The sequence below is a fragment of the Rhinolophus hipposideros genome, assembly GCF_964194185.1.
Source record: "Rhinolophus hipposideros genome assembly, chromosome: 5".
NCBI classification, from domain to species: domain Eukaryota; kingdom Metazoa; phylum Chordata; class Mammalia; order Chiroptera; family Rhinolophidae; genus Rhinolophus; species Rhinolophus hipposideros.
The window spans coordinates 60845608-60871087 of record NC_138051.1 but is presented as its reverse complement, the minus strand read 5'-3'; the positions used below and the strand labels follow the sequence as shown (position 1 = coordinate 60871087).

Below are 25480 nucleotides of genomic sequence, written 5' to 3'. Positions count from 1 at the left end.
TCATAAGGAGCAGTCAGATGGAGAGCTAGAGACAGGCCTTCTTGTTTTTTTTTTTTTTTTTTTTTTTTTTTAAGATTTTATTGGGGAACAGTGTGTACTTCCAGGCCTTTTTTCCAAGTCAAGTTGTTGTCCTTTCAATCTTAGTTGTGGAGGGTGCTGTTCAGCTTCAAGTTGTTGTCCTTTCAGTCTTAGTTGTGGACGGCGCAGCTCAGTTCCAGGTCCAGTTGCCGTTTTCTAGTTGCGGGGGGCACAGCCCACCATCCCTTGTGGGAGTCGAAGTGGCAACCTTGTGGTTTAGAGGACACCAACTCCAACCAACTGAGCCATCTGGGAGCTCAGTGGCAGCTCAGCTCAAGGTGCCATGTTCAATCATAGTTGCAGGGGGTGGAGCCCACCAGGAATCAAACTGGCAACCTTGTGATTGAGAGCCCGTGCTCCAACCAACTGAGCCATTCGGGAGGCAGCTCAGTTCAAGGTGCCATGTTCAATCTTAGTTTCAGGGGGCGGAGCCCACCATCCCTTGCAGGACTCGAGGAGTTGAACTGGCAACCTTGTGGTTGAGAGCCCACTGGCCCATGTGGGAATCGAACCGGAAGCCTTTAGAGTAAGGAGCACAGAGCTCCAACCTCCTGAGCCACCGGGCCGGCCCCTTCTTGGTTTTGATTGTGGGTTTCCTCTGACTCCTGGATCCTGGCTCAGGGGAAGGTGAAATCCTGGCTTGCCTTTGGATTGCAGTTTCTCCTGCTCTCAGACATGCCTGATTTTTCCTAAAGTGGACATTAGAGAGTTTTGATGAAGACAAAAAGGACCTGTACCTGTTATGGGAAATTAAATGGAGGGGAAATCCTGCTACCCAACAGGAGACTAATTTTAGCTCTAGTGTGAATCAAATGATTATTTCTTTTTCACCTGAGGACTTGTGGAGGGATGTGCAATGGAATGGAACCATGTCACAGCGCCTATAAAAGCTGTCCTCAGGGCGGCTTGCTTCCTTCTAGGGACTCATCCTGTAAGGATATGTGAGCAGTCATCTGAAGGGATAAAACAATCCTTTCTACCTCCTCCTTTTCTCTAGGGCTATTCCGTAATAGGGGAGTTGCTACGGATTCATTCCGAGGCTCTGCGGTTAGTAGTTCAAAATGTTTTTCTGTGTCTTTCTTTAGAAGGCCTTCTCCATGCATATAACAAAAATTATAGGTAATTCTTAGTAGTTATACTTCTTTACAGTCTACTTGTAACGCTACCCTTTCCCTCCCACCCAGGAAAACACAGAAAGGCAGGCAAGTGAGAGTGATGCTATTATAGAGATTGCTTTCAAGCAACTAAATTTATTTTTAATGGAAGTCCCATGTGAAACTTCAGGCTTCATCAGTTACAATGCCTTGGAACTCCTCTCATGATGGACTGTTCACGGTATACCAAGGTGACCTGGTGCCTTGGGTGAGACCCCCCCCATTGTTACTATGGGGTAACAAATGCTCCACCACCCTGGGATTCATTCCCTGAATAAATTATATGAGAATAAACCTTGTGATGAGGTGTTTTTTTTTTTATCATGTTCTACTTTTGTTTCAGTTCATATATGTTAAAGCCCTAACATAAATTGTAAACATTTTAATTATCTCCGTCCTACTCACTCCCTCCCAGCTTTCTCCAGGCAATTTTATTCTTAGCTGCTGAAACAGAAAATATCTAACCTAGCTTTTAAGCATGCCTCCCCTACCGAGTTTAGTTCACAAGCCCAAGCCATTCCATGGGGGAAAGACCACTGTAATCTTGCTAAATTTTCAGCACTGAATTGTGAATTACAGAACTTCATTTGGAAACTGTAAAGCAGAATATGCTAATTCACAAGTGACAGGTAGGTCTCCCTCTCCGGCTGAAATGTACATGCACCTTCCAATTTAGTATGTTTATCTGCAAATGGACCCCTTGGGAATCTGACCTCTCATTCTAGAGGGTATTGAAAGGAAAGTAGTGATTTTTTTCTTTTTTTTTCACGGGATCATTTTCACTCAAGGCAATTCAATTGGGCATTCTATTCTGAATTAATCCAGACTAACAAAGGGCACATTCTCGATTCCAACGAAAGGTGTGACTAATGAGAAAGTTTTGGTTGTCATTGTTTTTGCTTTAGTTCATTAAGAAACAGAAGTGAGTTTTTAGATTCCAAAGATTACATTTCCCCCTTTTTGTATGCATATATACAATGGCTGCTGAACTGACCTTGAATTTTTTGCTCACGGTTCTTTTAAGGCTAGGTGGAAGGGGGTGAAAAAAACAAAACTAATTCTCAATTCTACTCTGCATTACTGAGACCTGGTAGGAATGGTTGTTCAATTAATACAATTGGGGCAGGGCCCCTTTGCTTTCTGCCCTCATTGAAAACAGGGGACACCTTGTTAACTGTTTTCCTCCACAGGGAATAAATCGAGTCTAGTAAGATTCTTATCAAGAGCAAGAGGCTTTAAACAATTCTTTCTTCAACTGCAGACAATAATAGGGTAAGCCAAAACCGTGCAGTTTAACTGAGGACCTGAGAGAAAAGTTAAAGCCAATTGCTTCATTCGCCCAAGAATAGAGGAGCAAATCAAGTCTTTGCATTTGGACTATGGGAGTGGGAGGATGGGAGATGGTGGTGGTTTAAACACTTTTAAAAGATTGCTGATTTTACTACCCTACATAAAATCATATTCGCATAACTTTGCAGTTTAACTTCATGAATTCATTTACATTGTATAGAGTAAATATTGAATTCTGGAGCAAACTTCTTACTAACTGAGAAGTTTTGCTAAGAGCTTTTGCAGTTGAAATGTACCTATGTTCCCATCACTCCCATGACATATTTTGTTCTAGTCTTTGACAAAGTAGGTAAGCAGTTTCATTACTATTGCCGTTTATTTCCATCAAACAATATGACATCATCAGGATACATTTTTTATTAATGGAATTCCAGTGTTTCCCTTTATATTTTTTAAGTCTTATTAGATTATCTGGCTGTTCCCAGAGACGAAACAGTCATTTAAGATGCAATTGTAGATCCCTTGAAAGTGATATAGAAAGGCCCCTTCAAAGCCAGTAAGAGGTCTCTCATTCTAACACAGACTGCAGCTTCTAGTCTTGAAGGCTTTCAGGCTTTGCTGTTCTGGTAAGTCTTCCTGATTTGATCCCAGAGGGAATTCCCCAGGAGTCCGCCCCCACCCCGACCTTCTTTCAGGTCACAATTTCTAATATTTATTTTCTAACTAGAAAATAAAGCAGACAAATCAAAAATGAACAAGTTAATTTTAATGATAACAGTAACACTTTCCAAATATACCAGTAAGTGTTTTCCAATGGAAAAGCAGTATTCCCTATCTTTCAGGAATAGCTTGATGAGCAAGATACCATGAGCAGATAGATAGATATAGATATAGATATAGATATATAGATATATAGATATATATAGGTATATATCTATATATCTATATATATATCCCTTTTCTTTAAGGACTTTAAAATCCAGTGAACCAAAACCAGTCCCCAACCTTGGTAGGAGAGGCTTAAGGCTCAGACTCTTTTAAATTCAGCATTTCTTCACATTGGCAGTATACTGAATGCTTTTTGGCAATGTAGCACACTCATCTAAAAGTGTGTACGTTAAAAAAATTATACATTAATTCCTGTTACCCCCCCAATACTTTATTGTAACTTGTAATTGCTTTTAAAGATAAAGGGACTGATTTGCATTCTACTTGAGACAGCCCTGTTACTGAGCCGCTTGTTGTTGGGTTCAGAACAGCCTGGGAGCTGGGCGGGCAGGCCCTCCGTGGCCCACTTTGCCTTGAAAGGCGGGATAGCGGGAAATGAACCAATCTCCCAGGAAGCGTGTCCCTGTGGAAACAGTCACCAGCCCTCCTGGGCACACTTAATTTCCAGTACCTGGCCAGGTGTGTGGGTATTATAAATATTGAAGACTGTTAAATAAGCCATAGATGCTGTATTTTTAAAAGTCCTACAGTTTCAATCATAAGCATTCTCTTAAACTGACTTGGGTTTTTTTTTTTTTTTTTAGGGACTTCCTTTGCTTAGCTAAGGGTGCTGCACTTGTAAAATAGACATTATAGCTCAGTTTGTTTGGGAAGCTTTGTTATTCTAGTAAATTTTCTTCCTCTTCTCTTTGGGATTGCAAGGCTTTCCCCTTTAAAAAAAAAAAGAAAAGAAAAAAATCTGCTTACGGCTGCTGAGATCAACTCAGCAACCTCTGCTGGGAAAGAATAGCCCCGTGTGTGCCCCCATAATCGTTTTAATTAGCCGTACATTCTGCAGGGCACAAGGTCTGCGCTGGAGCAGATGGCTGGTGGGGGCTGTGACTGGGCTATTATGGGCAGGGGCCGGGCCAGGCCCGCAGGCTGCAGATGCTGGCCTGGCCTCGGGGCTGGAAGCCCAGAAGCCAAGAGGCTCAAGCCATCTGCTCTGCAGTCCAGCAAAGCAGGTGTCCCTGCAAAGAAAGCATTCCTGAAAGCAGCCTGTGTGGCCCACGTGTGCGGGGCACCCTTGTCCAGCTCTAGGACAACCAGAGAGCTAGCCACAATGGCCAGCATAACATTGAGATGCACAGCCCACATGGTGGGTGTGGGGTTCCTTTGTCTGCCTGAGGGGGTGAGGGCTGCCTTCTGTAGCAGCCATTTTGGGGCCAGTCAACCTCCGACCCTCTTCCCTCTGCCTGCTCTCAATGGGGCTGTTGGCCAGCACACTTGGCATAGTAATGTGGGAGTGCAGGTCACTCCTGCCAGCTGTCGCCACCCAGGGGACACTGTCCACCATGGGGAGGGCCCCTGGAGAGGATCTGCCCCTCAGTTGAATCAAAAGTTGATTGCTTCATCACAACTACCATGCTCAAAGCTGTCCTCTCTACAAGTCTCTTCTGGATTTGTTCTTAAAGCTGACACTGGTCTGTCTTCTGTTTCTTTCCTGTGTCTGTCCTTGTCCTAGTTTTGGACACCCAGGTAGTAGGAATAGTAATTATGTTAAAAATATGTATTATGCTTACTTAACGGACACTTAGCACTTAATTTGTAGCAGTTACTATTTTAAATGTTTTCCAAATATTAGCACACCCTCTTGGGTAGGCATTGCTGTTCGCTTACCCATAAGGAAACTGAGGCACATTGGGAGTTAAATAACTTGGCCAAGGTTGCACATCTGGTAAGTGGTGGAGCTGAAATTGAACTTGGCAGTCTGGCTCTGGAGTCCAAACCCTTAACCACACCGTTGTTCAGGCTGAAATACTAACAATAGCTAATAATTCCTAAGTGCCTGGCACATGCTTTCATGTCTCCATGAGGTAGGTATCTCCACTTTACAGATGAAGTAAGGCACTGAGGGGCCCCACAAAGTGGCAGAGTCAGACCTCACCCACACAGCTCTGCCAAACCCTCGTGCTCATGCATGCCACCATTTTGCCTCCAGCGTTGGGAGGAGAAGCGGACTTCCCTCAGAATGATTTTTAAAAATTTATTAATATCCATTCTTTCTCCAGTGAGAGGCTACGTAAGATTTCAAGGGACGAAATTAAAAATCTGTTTTTGTGAATTAGTATTGAGCACACATCCTAGCAATTGTCCCTCCCTTTCTCCCCTACTTTCCCAGAGATTTTTGTGATTATCTCCCTTCCAGTGCTCATGGCTGATCTGTGGCTAGAGGCCACCTGCCAGGCTTTCTCTGTGCTGGGTAAACCATCAGCAATTAAATGACCTTGTTCCAGAGTGATGCCTCCTTTTATTGGTGGTGTTCCAGTAGCTGAATGATCTAATCCCCCAACCTTCTAACCTGCCTTCCCCTTCCTCTCCCCCTGCTTTTTAATTGGAACTACTGGCTCCAGGCAGTGAGAATGAAAATCAATGAGCTGTGAATGAATTAAATCCTCCCCCACCCTCCAACTGCAATTTAATAACAAATATTCAGCCACCATGTGCTCACCTCCCTCTTTATCTGGATGGCAAACTTCATCTACAATTGAGGTGGTCTTAGAATTGAAAATGTAGCAATTAGCGTAAGCTTGCTTCTCCTTCTAGCAGGGCCGGTCCTATCTGGATCTGTGTTTCTTACACAGGGGCATGGGAGAAATGCTTGGGAAATTGGTATCCCTAGAGATTTTAAAACAAGTTATCTCTATTCCCACCACCCTTTCCCTTGTTTGTGTGAAATCATCTAAGCTGCTGGTGCTGCCTGGGATTTAGGAGCCTGAAGCGAGTGGGTTAGGTTGTCTCAAGAATGCCTCTTTTGGATGGTCGTAGTCACAGTCCCCTGTGTAGGTCTCCGATGAGGGTCCCTGATCTTTCTTTCCACATTCCGCTAAGCTGAGGAGGCATTGGCATTAGCAGCTCTCACCCGCCTGAACAGCACTGGGCTTCCCTCCAAGCCTTGCCTCTCCGTACCAGGCCACAGTGCTGGAGGACATTGCAGTGGTACGTACCTGTAAGGCGGAGAGAGAAGTTTTCCTTTCTCCGCACTCCCAGGTCACAGGAAATTCATGTAGTGAGAATTTGAGGGCAGGTGGGCAAAAGAAATAGTGAAGTTGGACCTATTTATATTGCATAAACAACATTTATAGCAGTAAAGGAAATAAAATTGTTTCCCATATTCCCTTAACCAACTGTATCTATTTTATTATCTCTATTTCTTTCCAGTCTTTTTCTAATTGTATACATATTTCTGTTAGTGGTAATCATAGAGTAGATAGGATTTATTTTTTATTTTTTTTATTGGGGAACAGTGTGTATTCTCCAGGGCCCATCAGCTCCAAGTCATTGTCTTTCAATATAGTTGTGGAGGGGGCAATTGCTGTTTTCAACCTTTACTTGCAGGGGAAGCAGCCTACCATCCCATGTGGGAATTGAACCAGCAACCTTGTTGAGAGCTCACGCTCTAACCAACTGAACCATCCGGCCACCCAGGATTTTTGTTACATGGTCTTTCATTGAAGGTTTATAAGATGTTTTTCCATAGGCCTACATGGTTTTGTAATTATGCTTTTAATGACTACATTATGATGTGTCATTATACTTTTATACCCCATTGTTGAATACTTAAATTGTTTTCAATACTCATAAAAATGCTAAATGTACATATTTATGCATATATATTTATTCTTTCTTTGATTTTATTGCCATCGGAAATCAGATGAAATTATTCGTTCAAAGACCATAAATATTTAATGGGTTTTGATACATTAAGCCATTTTCTTTACTAAAAGGGTAATACTCATTTACATTGCTACCAGTAACACATAAACAGGTCTATTTTAAATCATAACCTTAATGGTAATAGGATTCATATCTTAAATACTTTGCTAATTTAAAGGGAACAAAGTGATTTTTTGGTTTTCATTTATACTTCTTTGATTGCTGTTGAAATGAATCTTTCCCATATTTGTTTAATTGTGTTGCCTCTTGAGCAAATTGCCTGTTTATATTCTTTGCATATTTCCTGGAGACTTGGCATTTTCCTTATAAATTTATATGAATAACTGATAAATCCCTAGGGCCACCCAAATTAATGCTTTAAGTTTAAACATAGTAATGAAAAAAATTGCAAACATAAATATAATACTTGCTACATAAACACATGTCCAATAAAAACAATATGTTTTATAGTGTTTATTATGTGCCAGGCATAATTCTAAGCATTTTAGCCAGCTCTGTGAAATATATATTACTTTATTCCCATTTTATAGATGGAGAAACTGAGGTTAAGAAACTGTCCACACCCAACCTGGTAGGTAAGCCAGGATTTGGAGCCTGGCAGTCTGCCTCCCATTTCTGTGCTGTAACCCCCACACTCAATCTCTTATTAATTAGGGGTGCGAATTAGGAAAAGAGGGCAGCAGGGAAGTACTGCTCTGGGGAGTGAACCAGACACCCTCAGCCAGTCCCAGGAACTCGGGAGATGTTGGCTACAGTATATTGTGGCCTCCTATTCCTCTTAACTAATTGCTCACTATTATAAAATGAATTGAGAAGTGAGCAAATGTAAGAAATAAACTTTTATGTAGCAAGATACAGACCTTGTTGCTTTAGGAATTGTTACCAATAAATTTTTGAAGGTGTGTGTTTGCATTTTTCTAACTGTCTCTCAGCAGGGGCTCCCTTTATTGTTCAGTGGTACGGAGACCAGTGACACGTGTTCTCTGGCCTTTTCTCCTGTCAGCTTGTGCTGTGAAAAATCATCCCCTGCTTGTAATTTGGTAGGTTTTATTTTGACCAGATGGTTCTTAGATCACAGTAACCTATTTTGTTTGTTTTAGGTGGACTTAATGGATTTCATTTTAGGGTGTTTCCAACTTACATGTTGAATAATGAGCTTCCACATTTGGGGTGCCAAAGTAGTATGAGCATTTAAATTATTTGCTCTGTTGGATGAGGAAATAAAGATGAAGGAACAAACAGGCAAGATGCTTTTATTAGCGGGGCTTTATTGATTTAAGACTTTCTATATAAAAACAGTTGACTTCTACCCAAAAACAATAATGTAAGAAAATCTATGGAGGAATATTTAGTGTACTGCTCCCTCCCCACCCCCAGCATGCCTTATACAGCCACCAGGTTGGAGATATGTCTTTATGTGGAAATATGGGCAAATAAAATTGTAATCACAAACAAACAAGCAAAAATCATACTGTGCACTAATTCAGTTCCCACAGATACCATGTATTAGTAACTTTACCGTGTATTAGTAACTTTCAGTTGTAATCTGAGATGTAGTGAATTTATATATTTTGAGTTACGGCCTTTTATGTTTTGTCTGTATGGTAAGAAGAATCCATCTCAGCATTGTCAGTTTGTGGTTTCAGGTTAGTGTGGCACAATTCGGTGAACTCTCTCACTTGGTGCTATCTTCAGTATCTAAGTAAAATATAGAACCGTGAAACCCTGGTAGATGGTGGTTCTTCAGTTATAAGGAGAGGACTAGCATAAGTGAGTGTGGAGAAGAATAGCGTAGAGGAGCTTAGGTTGCCTGAGAGAAGTACTTCAACTCATATCAACTTGAAGAAAATACTGAAAGTTGACGTCTAATCTAAGAATTTTAGGCGGCACACTGTCTGCCATGAGGAATCTAAGGTCTGGAGACAGGAAGTAATGAGGCTCATTTTCCTGTTGAGTTTACTTCAGGATTCTAAGAAATCAGTTCAGCCATCACAGAGAATGGGTTGGTTATTAGTTGTCAAAGGTAGCTTCACTCATAAAATTGGCTCTTTTTGAGATAGCAGCTGGATTTTGAATGGGGAGATACACCTTTTCTCAACAGGGTTTCCTGTGATGGTTGTCAAACCTTCCAACAGGAGTGATTAGGAAGCTTGCTTGTGGGGCCAAAGGCCACTGCGGACCCATTTGTTGCCACTGGTTGAAGCAGACGTGTGCCTGCTTAGCCAGTGGAGCAAGACATGGATTTTGGCTCTGACTTGTGTCATTGGCTGGGTGCTTTTGTGCACTAACACAAGCCACAACTATATGCTGTGATTTGGAAAAGACCCAGTAGTAACATAGCATGATAAGGGGGCACAATGGCCCAGATAAATTTCACTGCTTTTAATGTAATTTTCCAGTAATGTATATTTTATGTAACTTGAGCTTTCTAGCCTACCTGTTTTGGGTTGCATCTCTATGACTTCACTTTGCTCTTTTTTGCTTCCATGGTTCAGCAAACAGGAATGCTCGTTTCTTTTCACTTGGCTATCCTCTGCTCATCCTTCAGGTCTCAGTGTAGACATTCTTTCAGAAAGTCTATTCTGATCTCTGCAGGATCCCATTTAGATACCCTCATAAGCATCTCGAACTTCCCCATCTTAGCACTTAATACACTATAATATTGTACTTCCTTTTTTGTTTTGTCTGCATGTCTCCGTTAGCATTTAAACTTCTCGAGGCAAGAAATATGTTTGTCTTGTTCATACTTGTGTCCCAATGATATAGTGTGATGCCTGGCAGCCAATAAACATTTATTGAAGAGCGAATTTGTGAATGCATGCATACAAACCCTTGTTGGTTGATGGATTCTGAATGTTTGCTCTGGCTTGGTTTTATTGGTTCTGATAGGTTTCGCTGTTGAGTAAGTGACCTCACCAATGTGAAAGGCAAATCCTTGGTGAAATACTGCAGAAGGCTCTATGTAGTATTTCTTAGGGGTCTCCTGTCGATTGGCTGCTTGACTGATGAGAAAGCACGAGCGGGTCCTGAACTGTGTGACTCACTCAGATGATGATGTCAGAGCAGAGAGTGATCTGGTCTTGGAAAAACTGAGCAAATTCTAAAGCACACTAATCTTTTTCTCTTGCCTTCCATAGCACTGGAAGACGCCACACAGTGAGGAGTATGAAGCGGAAGGTAGGAATGGAGTGTGTCGGGGCTTATCTGGAGGGAGGGACAGCCATTCACAGGGCACACTCCACACCCGCCTAGCTCCATCTCTTAGCCTTCTTCTTATAGCCTCGCATGCTGGGGGCCAGCTACGAAGTAACTTTAAGAACAACAGCAACAAAAAAATTCATTCCCAATTGATAGCTCCTAGTTTTAAAACCCTAACATTTAACATCATGCAAGATATGGTAACTGAGATGTAGATTTTCACTTATGGGTCAATTACTCTCTTATATTGACTTTGAAGTTAATCTGTGAACAGTCCTAAATTAATTCGTGACTATCTCTTGACAAATTTTCTATGTATTAAAGAAGCATCAAAACATGTTGATCCTCTGGCCAGCAGATGGCACTGTGGTTCAGTTGACAGACCCTCAGCTGGCTTCACAGCCCACCCTGGGTTAACTGTACTTAAGTCTATTTGTAACTTGTTCTCTAGGTCTCCAACCTGGAAAGACACAGCAGTAATGGGCTTAATTTCATCAATAAATAGCTGGGGTAGCACTAAATGCTCTTCCCAGGCACACAAAATTGTAACAGTAATTATCTCATGTTTAAGGAATAATTTTACAGAATCTCTGGTAGGTAAGTGGAAAATTGAACTAGAACTGAGAACTTTTAATGGAAGATAAATCAATTTTGATTTTAAAACACATAGTTTGATCCTCAAGTCTTCAAATAGACCTTATCCTTAACGTATAGATAATTAGTAACTTGCAGTTTATGACCATTTATTCTTTCACACTGGATTGTTCTCAGGTCAGGATATTCATATGTGCAAAGATTAGAGAGCAGGCTAATCTTGAGACTTTTCTGATTATTTTATAACATTTATCGTGAAATTATTTTCTTTTTTTTTTAAGGTTTTTTTTTTTTTTATTGGGGTACAGTGTGTATTTCCAGGATGTTGTTTTTTTTTTCCAAGTCAAGTTGTTGTCCTTTCAGTCTTATTTGTGGAGGGCGCAGCTCAGCTCCAGGTCCAGTTGCTGTTGCTAGTTGCAGGGGGCACTGCCCACCATCCCTTGCCGGACTTGAGGAATTGAACTGGCAACTTTGTGGTTGAGAGCCCACTGGCCCATGTGGGAATCGAACCGGCAGCCTTCGGAGTTAGGAGCACGGAGCTCCAACCGCCTGAGCCACTGGGCTGGCCCTATTTTCTTTTCAATGAAAGCAGTCCTTGTGCTCAGACTAGAAAGAAAGTAGAGATAACAAAGTCTGGTAGCTCTAATGGAGGCATATTAAGCTCTTTGGAATGCCTCTCAACCAGCCTTCTCTTCCGATCACACCAAAGCCTAAGCCTGTGCATGTTTTCAGTTGGAATAAAACAAGACTAAAATCTTGGCATGACCGCATAGGAGCTATTTCTTACACGGGTATGACTGCCAGTGAACAAATAAGTGCCTGTTCACTCTAGTAGCAGCCTAAGAACCTATGGTTCCATTTCATTTGAACTTCAGAATCATATCAAAATGGAATCAACATTTATAGTCTTTGTCTTACAGTATTTACTTTCAAAAAGCACATTTTTCTTTGAGAATAGGTCTCTCTGTCTTTGCAATCCCTTTGGAGACAACGCACTATGTGCTTTTATTTCAGGCCAGTTAAAATTTTGGAATCCAGATGATTTGAATGCCTCCCAAAGTGGGTCTTCCCCTCCCCACGACTGGATAGAAGAGAAACTGCAGGAGGTTTGTGAAGATTTGGGGATTACCCGTGATGGTCACCTGAACCGAAAGAAGCTGGTCTCCATCTGCGAGCAGTATGGTTTGCAGAATGTCGATGGAGAGGTAAGCCTGGTATCCTATTTTTATTCAGGAATAATAATTATGATAAAAGATAAACTGGCCACAGGCTGGGAACAGCCATATATTGGCCTCCTGCAGCATGTTCTAGAGACTCCATTCTCTTTTTCTCCTAGGAAGTCAGCCATGAAATTCTGTCTTTGAGGAGCTCATGTGTTTTAAAATAGAAAAATGGACAATAGCTGGCACTTACTAGTGCTAAGCACTTTGCCCCCCATTATTATCACATTAGCTCAGTGCAGCCATGATGCCAGATACATTTGTAGAGGTGGCGTTCCAAATAGGAATGTGGGAAAGGTATAGAGGAAGGATTAAGCAGGGAATTCAGTAGATTTGAGTTGGAAGAATATTTTGAAGGCCAGGAAGATGAGTTTTAAGTTTTTAAGAGAAGATCTCAATATCATCCTTGGGTTTTTCAGAAAACTGACTAATATATAGGAAAAACTGACTTTCTGAGGATGGTCTGGGCTTCTTTTATGGGGCATATTGTATAAAGAGAGCCTCTGGTTAGGAGACCATCCAGGAGCCATCACAACATTCCAGTCGTGAGGAAATGGAAAAGGGTAGGTTGGTGGTTTCGAAGATACGCAGAAGAGTCTTGAAGGAGCCCCCCAAAGATTCTTGCTTGGTACAATTCTGAGCTTTACATTTTCTGAAAAATTAAGTGGGGAACAGGCAGGACCGGGCACATGAATAGTCGTGAAATGTAAGAATATAAATGATTCCAAGATATGTCTTTCAAAGAGCCGAAAATAAGGGACTTAGAGGTTAGGGCTACAGTTGCAGCTTTGGGAATCTTTGATTATAATGATATTTGAAACCATGCTTTCTTTTTGCTCAGGGGATAAGTGGTATTATTTTCCTAAACCAGAAAGAGATTTATCATCAAAAGCTTCCAAGTAGCCTGGCTTGCAGAAACATTTTTTTACCCCTTCTTCCTTGTATGTGTGACCGTTATATAGCTTTTGACTACTTTTCATGGCTTGGTGTTCATTTGTTCTTCAGTGGTGGCTGTGGAATCATAAAATTGAATGCGTCCTCCTAAATTATAAACCCATGCACTATGTAGAACCTTGGGTTGTTTTTGCCAAGAAATATTGCACAAACTTGGATTATTTATCTAAGAACGACTCTTGGAATAAACTATAATCGTTTGCGGGGAGTTTCATCTTTTGTGGTGGAGTTTCCAGGACCTGGGAAAAGAAGTAACACATTTAGTTATTTTCCTCTGATCTAAAGATGAGTAAAGGATTGCTTATGGAATATAGCTTTTATTTAGTGTCCCCCAACACCCCCCCAAAATCATGAAATATTATAGTACTTTGTATTATTAGCTCTGGACCACAGAAGAGCTGAAAGTTCAAGATGATCTCATCAAGATACGTTTTGGAATCTTAGAATTTTACAACTGAAAGCAATTTTAGATTTAGTCACCCTCTCATTTCGTAGATAAAGAGAGTGAGCTCACTGCTGCTTGTTGCCGTTCCCATGAAGGGGGAGCTGGAGTCGCTGTGTTAGACCTGTAACTAGTACTCTGCTTTCCAAAAGCAAGGACATCTGTAGGGCAGGGATGGCAAACTGTCACCCTAGTTGCCAAATATAACCCAAAGGCTATTTTATGTGGCCTGTCCAATGTTTAAAAAATCGAACTTCTTGCTGCACCTTTGAAAATCAGGACATTTTTCTGAAAATCAGAAGATTTGGCTCCATTTTGCTGGCAGCGAGAAGTGCCTCGCTCCTTTGGACACGACAGCGCACTCATGCATTCAGTTCACTGCCTTAAGTGGCACTACTTTCTAAGGTCTCAGGACCATCCTGCCCCATGTGTTTACATCACCTTCCTGGCCTCTCTGGATATTTGGGTTCATGGTCCCTATTCTAGTGCACTATTTTGCAACTTTCTTATTGGGAAATCAACCATCCAAAGACCTGGCTGGTGTATCATGGGGAGTAAGAATGTCCTCACGGTTCTGGGTTTGGCTCCTGCACGGGCTGCAGTGGTGCCCCTGTCGCTTATTTGACTTACATTCCTTTCAGCCCAACCCTGCTCATCCACCCTCTTCTGCGTCCACTTCCTTTTCATTCACCACTTGCCTGCAACCCCACATGCAATAACTGGGAAGACCCGCTCGCTCTCCCGTTTTGAGTGGATGAGGTGATGGGTGTGTAGGTGGTCTGGAAGCTGTGCATTGATTTGGCCAGGGTCACAAGCCCAAGCCGTGTGGCGCTAAGAGAGCCAAGACATGCTTATTAACTGCAGTCAGTCCACCTGGATTTTCCTGTGACTTCTGGTTTAATGCTCCTGAAAGCCTAGTCCTCGGTGGGAGTGTTTTTTTGGTTGATAAGACCAAGACACTAAGGGATCTTGACGTCAGAATCTTGCCCACAGTACCTTTTCATTAGTTTCATGACACAATTCTCTACTAGAAACTGTTGCTTCTGCCAAAGATTTCCATTCTTTAGAATGGTTTTCTTGTTTTAGAGTCCTCTGCAGAGGAAGGGGTATAAACATAAGAATAGAGACAGATGTTTCCTATTGGATATGAATTGGGGGAAAAACATTTGAGATACAGGAAATGCCTCAAGCACTTCACACAGAATAAAACCAACAATTCTGAGGTGACACGAATCCTAGCAATACTCCAGACTTACAAAATGAATATTGAAAATTTGATGATGTCTTATAAAGAGGTCTTTCTTAGAATGGACCAAATTAATTGTAAGCTCTAATGCAACAAGCGTTGATGTGTTGTTTATTCTACTTCCTTGTTACTTAGCAACATGGGCATCACCTGAGAGCTTGCTAGAAATGTAGAATCTCAGGCCCCATTCCCAGATTTAACTGTATCAGAGTCTGCATTTTAACAAGACCGTTGGGTGATTTCTGTCTTGTACATTGGAGACACGTCCCTATAGAACAATTTTAGCCCCCCAAATAAAGAGGAATCTGACTGCCAGGAGGAAGGAGGTCTTTGCCTTCCCTCCCTGTTTTGTGGTGTCAATGATTCATCTGCTTTAATTCCCCTTTCCATTCCTCTCTTGAGCTAAGGAACAAACCATCTCCTAGGCAAGCCTCTAGAAGGGACTGTGTAGTCCAGTCTCCCCTTCCCCAATTATATGATGAGGACTACTTGGTTACTGTCAAAGGGCACAAAATAGCCAGGCAAAATTCCTTTCTCTTGACATCTTTTGGAACCCTCTCTTGCATGCACACAAAATCCTTTTTATCTAAGTTTGGTTTCTCCTGTACTAAAGCATTAAAACAAATAAAAACCCAAAACATACAGTATTATTCCAAGTAACATTCTAAATCCCAAGTCATGGGTTTCAGACCCACACTCTTAGATCATTGCGATCTGTCCAGACTAAGTTCTGCTGTGCTAACACACCAGTTTCAAAAATTCAATATAAACACAATATGGTAGAGTCACCACAGTATAATGGCTCAATTAATGTCTAACGAATTTTTACTGTTACAACACTGGGAAACTGTATCTTTATATTTTTAAGTAATGTTTTACTCTGTGAGAATAATGTGTAGTAACATTAGAGATTACATGTTCGAATGTGAGTAAAAGAGAAAAACAGTTAATTGCTAGATTGTGTAAAGATTATGAAGATGTTGAAAATGGACTTTTGTTCAGTTTGTGTGAGATGGAAGGACGTATTACTGGAAAGGAAAATAAATTCAGTGAAATGAGAATAAAGGGACATGTTATATTTCTGGAGTCCTGGCGATCAACAGTGGTGCCAGTTTCTATTGGCCAGAAGTGTACTTTGGGCCTTGTGTTATTTTTAGTGAAATATTTTAAATATATGGTTACCCTTCTCTAGATGCTTGAGGAAGTCTTCCACAATCTTGATCCTGATGGTACAATGAGTGTAGAAGATTTTTTCTATGGCTTGTTCAAAAATGGAAAATCCCTTACCCCATCAGCATCTACTCCATATAGACAATTGAAAAGGCACCTCTCCATGCAGGTAAGAAATAAATAAGAAGTGGTTTCTTTAGGAGTAGAAGTTAACCCATTTGAATAATTTCTAATGACTTAATCTGTTGTTTCAAGAAAAATACTAAGGAGAAAGAGAAGCAAAAAAAAAGAAAGAAAGACCAAACCATTGGGAAGGAAACGTTGGGTTTTGAGAAATAACCATAGAGAGTGGGAAGACTATTAATAATGCTGGTTAATGTTAGCTGAAGAAGAACCCTAGTGTTAAGTAGAGACACATCTCATTAATGTCAATCAACTCTCTACCAGATCAATCGTTGATAAACTTTGCATTCTTGACTCAACTTGGGAAAAAACGAGATCAAAGGGACTGCATGTCATTTTTCTAGCAGTGTAAGTTAGAGAAATGTGCCTCTGCTCTTTGTGGTCAGGACTGACTAATTTTAGTCTTGACCAAAATCTTGTTGAAATGCCTGCTCAAATCTCTTTCTACTTCCAGTCTTTCGATGAGAGTGGACGACGTACCACAACCCCATCAGCGATGATGAGTACCATTGGCTTTCGGGTCTTCTCCTGCCTGGATGATGGGATGGGCTATGCATCAGTAGAGAGAATACTCGACACCTGGCAGGAAGAGGGCATTGAGAACAGCCAGGAAATTCTGAAGGTGCGGCAGCTAAAGAGGGAGAAAAATGAGAAATTGGGGAAGAGTTGAAAAATTCCAGTTTTTTTCCCCCAGAAAACGTTTATTTCTTTTTTTTTAATTAAAGTTTATTGGGGTGATAATTGTTAGTAAAGTTACATAGATTTCAGGTATACAATTCTGTATTACATCAATTATAATTCCAGGTTTTTTGTTTTGGTTTTTATTGAAACTGTGACTTGATTTGATTTCTCCTTAATGATTCTTCTATTCACAAGATCTCAAAGATAAGAAGTAACTTTTCCTACCCCCTTTAACCAGGAGTCTACTTTCTTTTTTTTTTTTTAACCCCTGAATTACTGACAAACGAAATGCTCTTAACTGATCTCTAGTTGGTAAAGATTAGAATTATACCATTGCATTTATTTAAAGTTCCAGATAGCATTTCCTTAAAGAAAACCTAGTTATATTCTGGATTGAAGAGTGCTCCTTAGCAATCACTAAAGAAATGTAATCATCCATATTCTAGACTGTAAAATTCAGTTTTCTAGGTTTGTTAGCCTTCCCATTTTCTGCTTTCAGAGGATAGAACTTGTGATTGTCTTGAACTTGTTCTGATTTCTAGGCCTTGGATTTCAGCCTTGATGGAAACATCAACTTGACAGAATTGACACTGGCTCTTGAAAATGAACTTTTGGTCACCAAGAATGGCATTCACCAGGCAGCTCTGGCCAGCTTTAAAGCTGAGATCCGGCAATTGCTGTGAGTTGGGGGGAAGGATCACCTGCTCCATTCCCTTTTCTACTTGTCCAGCAGGTCATTCAGATGCCTGTGACATACATTCCTTTATTCTCTATGCAAATGTGGTTAATCTCCTATCATCCCTTTACTGTGAAAATGAGGTAGAGCTTAGATTTGCATGTAGGTTTTTAAAGGAAGCTGTGGAATGTCTGTGTTGGAAGGGTTTTGGTTGTCTTGGTTTTGTGTTTGTATTGAAGCAAGTCAGATGAGAGCTTTTTGGGAGGGGAGTCTGCATGTTGCTGAGAGACGTTTCCCTTTAACTTGATTTATTTCTGATTCTAGGGAGCGAGTTGATCAAGTGGTCAGAGAAAAAGAGAAGCTACGGTCAGATCTGGACAAAGCTGAGAAGCTGAAGTCTCTAATGGCCTCAGAGGTGGACGATCATCATGCAGCCATAGAGCGACGGAATGAGCACAATCTCAGGTGCAACTGTAGCACCAGGCCCCTCCTTTTCCACCACCTTGGCCCAGGCCAGTGGGGCTCAGCCTGCCGGCCTGCTTGGCCACACGTGTCTGCAGTGACTTGGCTGTGGCTAAGCTAAAGGAAAGCAGGATACACTAGATACATTCTCAAGTTGCTTCCCATCTCTGTGACTCTGTGTTTCCATTTTTTGGTGGATCTCTGAAGGATCTGATGGCAGCTTATCGGTCTTTCCTCCTCACAGGAAATTGGACGAAGAGTACAAGGAGCGCATAGCAGCCTTAAAGCACGAACTCCGAAAGGAGAGAGAGCAGATCATGCAACAGGTGGGCAAACAGCGTTTGGAACTTGAGCAGGAAATTGAAAAGGCAAAAACAGAAGAGAACTATATCCGGGACCGCCTTGCCCTCTCTTTAAAGGTAATCACCCTAGTAGCTCTGTGGTCTGTGTCCTGCTGGGGATACCATATGGGAAAGTGCGGCTCTGTAAGAGGGCAGGTCTGCACAGGGCTCAGTCCGAGGGCTCCTGACAGTTTACCCACCTGGGGCATGACCAGAATTGACACTGGGATCTAGATTCCAGGAGTACCCAGACTTCTGGTTTGTCAACAGTGTTGATTAGTGTGTCTTATTCTTCCCCCGCTGAAGTTGCACTGGGTTCTCAGGGCTGTTTGGCACCTGGTTGGTGCCTTCTCCCTCTCTGCCCTTCCCATACCCCTTACTGTTAGCAGATGGCCTTGTTCCTGCCACACTGCCCATCAGCTTTGCTCCTCCGCTTCCAAATGTGCCTTTTCCCTTTTACATCCTCCTCTCCTTTCCTATGCCTCAGTAAAGGACGTGGTCCTTCTCTTTGTTGGACTGTTACACCAGATAATATGTACAGTGTCGTCTAGTGATGGGGTGGGGGGTGGGGTTTCTGGACTCAGACTGCCTGGTTCCACTCTGGATACCACTACTTACTGGAAAACCTTGTTCAAGTTACCCAAACCTGTTTTCTAGTGTACAAAACGGGCACTATCATAACGCCTACCCCATGGCACTGATAGGGGGATTAAATGAGATACTACTTACACAGTATCTGGAATGTAACAATACGTATGGAATATTCACTATCATTGAGGTTGTGAAAGGTTCCCAAAACTCCACATATCAAAAACTGAGCTAATCCTCGCTCCCTAACTGCTTCCTCTCCTGAATTTTCTCCATAGTGGATATCACCAAATGCGGTAAGTCATAGAAGCTAAAATCCTCAGTCATCCTCACTCATCAGCCCTTACGTCCTGTTCATGCTCTGAAATGCCTCTCAGATTTACCCACTTCCTCTCCATTTCCACAGGCTCTAAATAGGTTCAAAATTCTCGTCACAATTTCGCAGTGGTCTTAATGTGCAGCCTTTCTTCTATCTATCCAATCTCCATAGAGCCACCAGTCACCTTACTAAAGAACATTACAGTCACACTGTTACCCTCTGTAAAAGTGCAGTGTGGTAGCCCTGAAGGCCCTGAAACGGGGCTTGTCCTTTCTGAGCCCAGGAACTGGCAGCAACCCCCAGTGCCATGCCCCCAACCCCCTGCACCATCAGTCCTCTCAGTTCCGTAGAGGGCTTTCATACTCCTTCACTGCATTCTCCAACACTGCAAGCCAAATTACTTTTTTGTTCCCATGTCACTTTCTTCTTGCCAGAAATAGGGTATTTTCTATTGCGTCACAGGGAATTGTATCCATATCTGTCTCCCTCCCCTCAGTCCAGACTGCGTTCCCTGCGGTCAGTAACAGCATCTGATTCCTCAGGCCCAGAGTACCTGCACAGGCTCGACACACTGAGATTGCTCCTCAGTGTTTTGACATCTAAATTTAGACATACCTTGAAAGGTGAGAGTTGTATTAGGTTGGTGCAAAAGTAATTGCGGTTTTTGCAATTATTTTTAACCTTTTAAACCGCAATTACTTTTGCGCCGATCTAATAGACTTGGCATTTGGTGGGGGGTAGTATTTTTTTTAATGCTTCAAGCACATACTTTTTTACTCCATATTGCTGTGTGAGGGTGTGAACTGGAATGTATTAAAATATATTGGCTCTATATTCTTTTGGCAAAACGCTCTTTGAAAAGAATGTTCTTCCAATCATCCTTTAACATTGGAATAGAAAACATGTCAAATGGCGCGTCTGTGTGATTTTATTTCATTTCTTTTTTAACAAATGTCAGTGGAAAGCTCTCTAACAAGTATTATATGCACAGAAAAAAACGCCCACATTTTGTGGACTTCAGTTGATGTGTTATTTTATTATTAGAATAATTTAAACATACCAATTATGAAAAACCTATAATATGTAGCTTTTACATCTCTAAACCAAAATAAAATTGTAAATTAAATATAAACTAAACTGTAACATCACTAAATGAAAATTGATTTTATTCTACTTTCTATAGTTTTTCTGACTTCTCTTTTGCTGTCATCTGAACAAGTTGTTCTGTAGCCAGTTTTCTTTCATTTGACAATATGTCGAGAATGTTTTTTTGTGTCATTGAATTTTCCACTGCAATGCTGTCCAATAGAAATATAATGCAAGCCATATATGTAATTTCAAATTTTCTTTTTGTTTTGTTTAAATTAAAGTTTATTGGGATGACAATTGTTAGTAGTTACATAGATTTCAGATGTACGATTCTGTAATACATTATATATCACATTGTGTGTTCACAACCCAGTCCTCTATCACCATATATTAGATCCTGTTTACCCTCTTCTAGAGACCCCCTCTCCCTTACCCTCTGGTAACCCCTAAACTATTATCTATGTCTATGAGTTGTTTTTCCTTCATTTGTTTGTCTTGTTCTTTTGTTGTTTTCAGTTTTATATACCCCATATCAGTGAAATCATATGGTTCTCTACTTTTTCTGTCTGACATATTCTGCTTAGCATTATAATCTCAAAATCCATCCATGTTGTCACAAATGATACTATTACATCTTTTCTTACTGCCAAATAGTATTCCATTGTGAATATATACAACTTCTTTATCCATTCATCTATCAAAGGACATTTTAGTTGTTTCCATGTCTTGGCCACCGTAAGTAAAGCTGCAATGAACATTGGAGCACACATGTCTTTATGGATAGATGTTTTCAGATTTTTGGGGTAGATACCCAGGAGAGGGATTGCTGGGTCATATGGTAACTCTATTCGTAATTTTTTGAGGAAACTCCACACTGCCTTCCATAGCGGCTGCACCAGTCTGCATTCCCACCAACAGTGTATGAGGGTTCCTTTTTCTCCACAGCCTCTCCAACACTTGTTACTATTTGTCTTGTTGATGATAGCCATTCTTGCTGGGGTGAGGTGATACTTCCTTGTGGTTTTTATTTGCATTTCTCTAATGGTTACTGATGTTGAGCATTTTTTCATATGCCTATTTGCCATTTGTATATCCTCTTTGGAGAAATGTCTCTTCAGGTCGTCTGCCCATTTTTCAATTGGGTTGTTTGTTTTTTTGTTGTTGAGTTTCATGAGTTCCTTGTATATTTTGGATATTAGCTCCTTTTTGGAGGCACCATTTGGAAAAATCTTCTCCCATTCAGTTGGTTGCCTCGTTATTTTGTCGATGGTTTCTTTTGCTGTGCAGAAGCTTTTAAGTTTGATATAGTCTCATTCATTTATTTTAACTTTTACTTCCATTTCCTTTGGAGTCATTCATAAAATGCTCTTTGAACCCAAGATTCCTAAGTTTAGTACCTATGTTTTCTTACAAAATTTTCAAATAGCGACATTAAAAGGTAAAAAGAAACAGGTCAAATTAATTTTAAATCACTTTATTTAATCCAGTATCTCTAAACATTATCATTTTGACATGTAATCAATATACAAAAATTATTATTGAGCTATTTTATGTTTTTCTATGAATTCAGAAATCTGGTATTTTCTACTTCCAGCACATCTCAGTTTGCTGTACATATTTCAAGTGCTCAGTATCCATGTGTGACCACTAGTGGCTGCATATGGGACCGCACAGATTGGTAAGATCAAAAAAAGGAGGCAGACTTTCGGGTTATAAGATAAATACCAATTTTTTTATATTTACTTTTGTCTCATCTGAAATGTGCAAAATGAACAAATTTTCTCAATCTAGAGCACTGATTTATGCCTCCTATAAAATGGTACAACGGTTTGCTTATTTTTTAATCTGCACCTATTTTCCCCAAATTTTTTCAGGAAAACAGTCGTCTAGAAAATGAGCTTCTGGAAAATGCAGAGAAGTTGGCAGAATATGAGAATCTGACAAATAAGCTTCAGCGGAATTTGGAAAATGTGTTAGCAGAAAAGGTAAATCTGTGTAAATTTGATTTCCTAATATGCAGCCCCAAGTGTAGTTTGCTCAGAAGAGCAGAAGCAAGGCCACCAAGATGGTTTCTATTAGGGAATTATTTAGGGGGCTAACAGAAGTGGTCATTTTTTGCTGGGATATAATTTAAGAGGTTGGATGTGAGGGAAACACTGCATGGCACTGGGAAATGATCCTGGCCTTAGTTGAACACATTGCTCTAGTATGTTCTTCCCATCATCCTGTTGGTGCGTTTTCTGCTAAAATGTCACATTCTAGCCATACTCAAGAGACTGGGTGAACCCCAGAAACTGGGGTCTTTGGTATGTTATAAGTCAAAGAAGGACACTGGGAAAAATGACAGCTTTGCCCATTTCCTTTTCTAGTTTGGTGATCTTGATCCCAGCAGTGCTGAATTCTTTCTGCAAGAAGAGAGGCTGACACAGATGAGAAATGAATATGAGCAGCAGTGCAGGGTGAGTGGCTGAACAGAATTTCATAAGTGAAGGAGTGCCTGGGGGCAAATCCTGCTTCACCGTTTCCTAGGTGTGTGACCATGAGCAAGTCACTTATCTGTGGGTGCCCCAATTCCTCATCTATAAGATGGTAAAAATAAAGGGTTGTTGTGAAGAGTCAATGAGTGAATATATGTAGACAGAGTGCTTAGAACTGAGCCTGGGACGTAGTATGCACTTAACCCAAATGCTAGTTATTAATATTATTTGTAGTATCCTGAAATATTAGGGAATCATACAAACTGCGTTTAAGTCTGCTTTATCTAGGTTGGAAATTGCCAGGGCTTAGAGGAAAATACAGGTATTTTTATTCCGAGTGGAGGAATGTGTGTTAGTATTGATGTGCTTACACAAAATTAGCCTTTCCTGATTGATCATTAAAGACCTAATCTGATGTAATTTGCTTTTCTCCTGTGAGGTTTTGTTTTTCTGAATACATTCATTATTTTATTTACAAAATGCAAATGAGACAGAAACCACTCAAATCTTTAGCTAGTAAATCATTACAAATTCCTAGGAGAAGAAAAAAAAAGTTGTATAAATAATGGGAATCTGATTATTTTTTTTAAATAACTCTCCTAAGCTTAGGAATTTGATTTTTTTTTTCTTAAACCACAAACACTTATTTATTTTAACAAGGTAAGCATAAAGAGTTCTAACTGCACAGGTGAACATTGCATTTGTGCAGAAATGAGGGAAACATCACCTCCTTATGCGGTTGCTCATAAAGTTGTTCAAAAAGAAACTCCCACTCCTCCTAGCTGTACTCTGTCCCGTGATCCCAGCCCTAGGCAATTGATAATCTTTCTGTATCTATAGATTTGCCTGTTCTTTGTATTCCATGGAATCATACAATATATAATGTTTTCGAGGTTCATCCGTGTTGTAGCATGTATTAGTACTTCATTTCTTTCGGTTGCTGCATAATATTCCATTGTATAACTATATCATATTTTATTTATCCATTCATTAGTTGATGGACATTTGAATTGTTTTGAATGTTATGAATAACACTGCTGTGATCATTTGTATGCAAGTTTTTGTGTGGACATATGCTTTCATTCCTCTTGGGTATATACCTATGAGTGGAATTGCTAGGTTACATGATCACTGTATGTTTGACTTTTTGAGGAACTGCCAAACATTTTCCAGGGGGTTTGCACCATTTAACATTCCCACCAGTATGAGAGTTCTGATTTCTCCCCATCCTTGCCAGTAATTGTTATTGTTTGTCTTTTTTATTGTAGTCATCCTAGCAGATATGAAGTGGTATCTCATTATGGTTTTGATTTGCATTTTCCTGATGGCTAATGATGTTGAGTACTTTTTCATTTGCTTATTGATATATCTTCTTTGGAGAAATGTCTATTCAGATCCTTTGCCTAATACTTAGTAGGTTGTCTTTTTATTATTAAGTTGTAATAGTTCTTTATATATTCTAATTACATGTTCCTTATCAGATACATAATTTGCAAAAATTCTCCCATTCTGTGAGTTCTCTGTTTACTTTCTTGACGATATCCTTTGAAGCACAGAAGTTTTTAATTTTGATGATGTCCAATTTATCTTTTTTTTCTTTTGTTGCTTGTGATTTTTCTGTCACATATAAGACTTGTGTTGTTTTTTAAAATCCAGGTATTACAAGACCAAGTGGATGAACTCCAGTCTGAGCTGGAAGAATATCGTATACAAGGCAAAGTTTTCAGACTTCCCTTAAAGAACTCACTGTCAGAAGAACTTGATGTTAACAGTGGTTGCCTTGAACCTGACCAGGGTAAGCCATTCAGATCCTATCTTTTCAGAATCTCTGCATTGACTTTTCTTTTTAGAACCATGATTGAATGTAAAATTGAAAAACTTCGGCAACTGAAAATAAAAAAGACTTTGGCAATACTATTTTCTTGAGCCGTTTCACTTGTGGTCTGTTTTTTCATTTGTCCTTGAAGTCTTTATGAGAATATTTCCATCTGATTTTTATATGCATCAACAAAGTAAAGGAAAAATCAAACCACAAGGATATTTGATTTGTTTCAAAAAAAACTATGCACAAGTCTGAGAATCCAGGCCTTGGGAGTGTTAGAATTTGGCTGAGCTATTGCTGAATCCTCCCTTTCCAGCCTCCCTTTTGCCTAGCTGGTATGGTGATGGTTTTGGAGAGGAGGCCAGCTAGAAACCACAGAATTTGGTTTTCTTATGCAGGTTGTGCTAACTGTCTGCATTGCCTCTGCAAAACAACAAATCAGATAAATCAGTGTTGCTTGCCTGTGCCTTTGAGGAAGATTTTGAGTGGCAAGTTAGGAAGGCAGAGTTGTTTGGGAATCCTCCTACATTCATTGTCAGCTCTTTTGCTCCCTCCTGTTCGCAAGCCTCTTTCCTTCAATGTGTTTGAATTTCAGAAAGGGCTCCTAATAAGTTTTTTTTCTTTTTTTTTAAGTAAAGCAAATATCCTTGTGGTTTGATTTTTTTCCATTCCTGTGTTGATTCTCCAGTTGTAAATAGTTTTGTCCATTGTTACTTGTTACAGGAATACAGGTTCTTGAAAGGGTTGTTTAGTCTTCTCCTCACGTATTCTAGAATAAATAGGGGGTTGGGGAGGGGACAAGGAGAGGCCTTAAGACCTTTGCTCTGAGTC

The 25480-nt window shown here is 40.4% G+C and overlaps 1 protein-coding gene across 8 annotated transcripts in view; it reads left to right on the top strand.

Annotated features, from left to right (window-relative positions):
• Nucleotides 1-25480, top strand: part of NIN (ninein) — a 92446-nt gene that overhangs the window by 34311 nt on the left and 32655 nt on the right. For all 8 annotated transcript variants that reach the window (XR_013993279.1, XR_013993280.1, XM_081047319.1 and 5 more), the window contains 10 exons: nucleotides 10325-10364; nucleotides 11994-12184; nucleotides 16034-16180; nucleotides 16649-16816; nucleotides 17418-17554; nucleotides 17876-18016; nucleotides 18258-18432; nucleotides 22225-22335; nucleotides 22720-22809; nucleotides 24484-24622. Coding sequence is in view for 6 of the 8 variants with exons in the window: in XM_081047319.1 (XP_080903445.1) it covers nucleotides 10325-10364; nucleotides 11994-12184; nucleotides 16034-16180; nucleotides 16649-16816; nucleotides 17418-17554; nucleotides 17876-18016; nucleotides 18258-18432; nucleotides 22225-22335; nucleotides 22720-22809; nucleotides 24484-24622 (1339 nt within the window). In the remaining 2 variants the exon portion in view is untranslated. The remainder of the gene's footprint in view (nucleotides 1-10324; nucleotides 10365-11993; nucleotides 12185-16033; nucleotides 16181-16648; nucleotides 16817-17417; nucleotides 17555-17875; nucleotides 18017-18257; nucleotides 18433-22224; nucleotides 22336-22719; nucleotides 22810-24483; nucleotides 24623-25480) is intronic.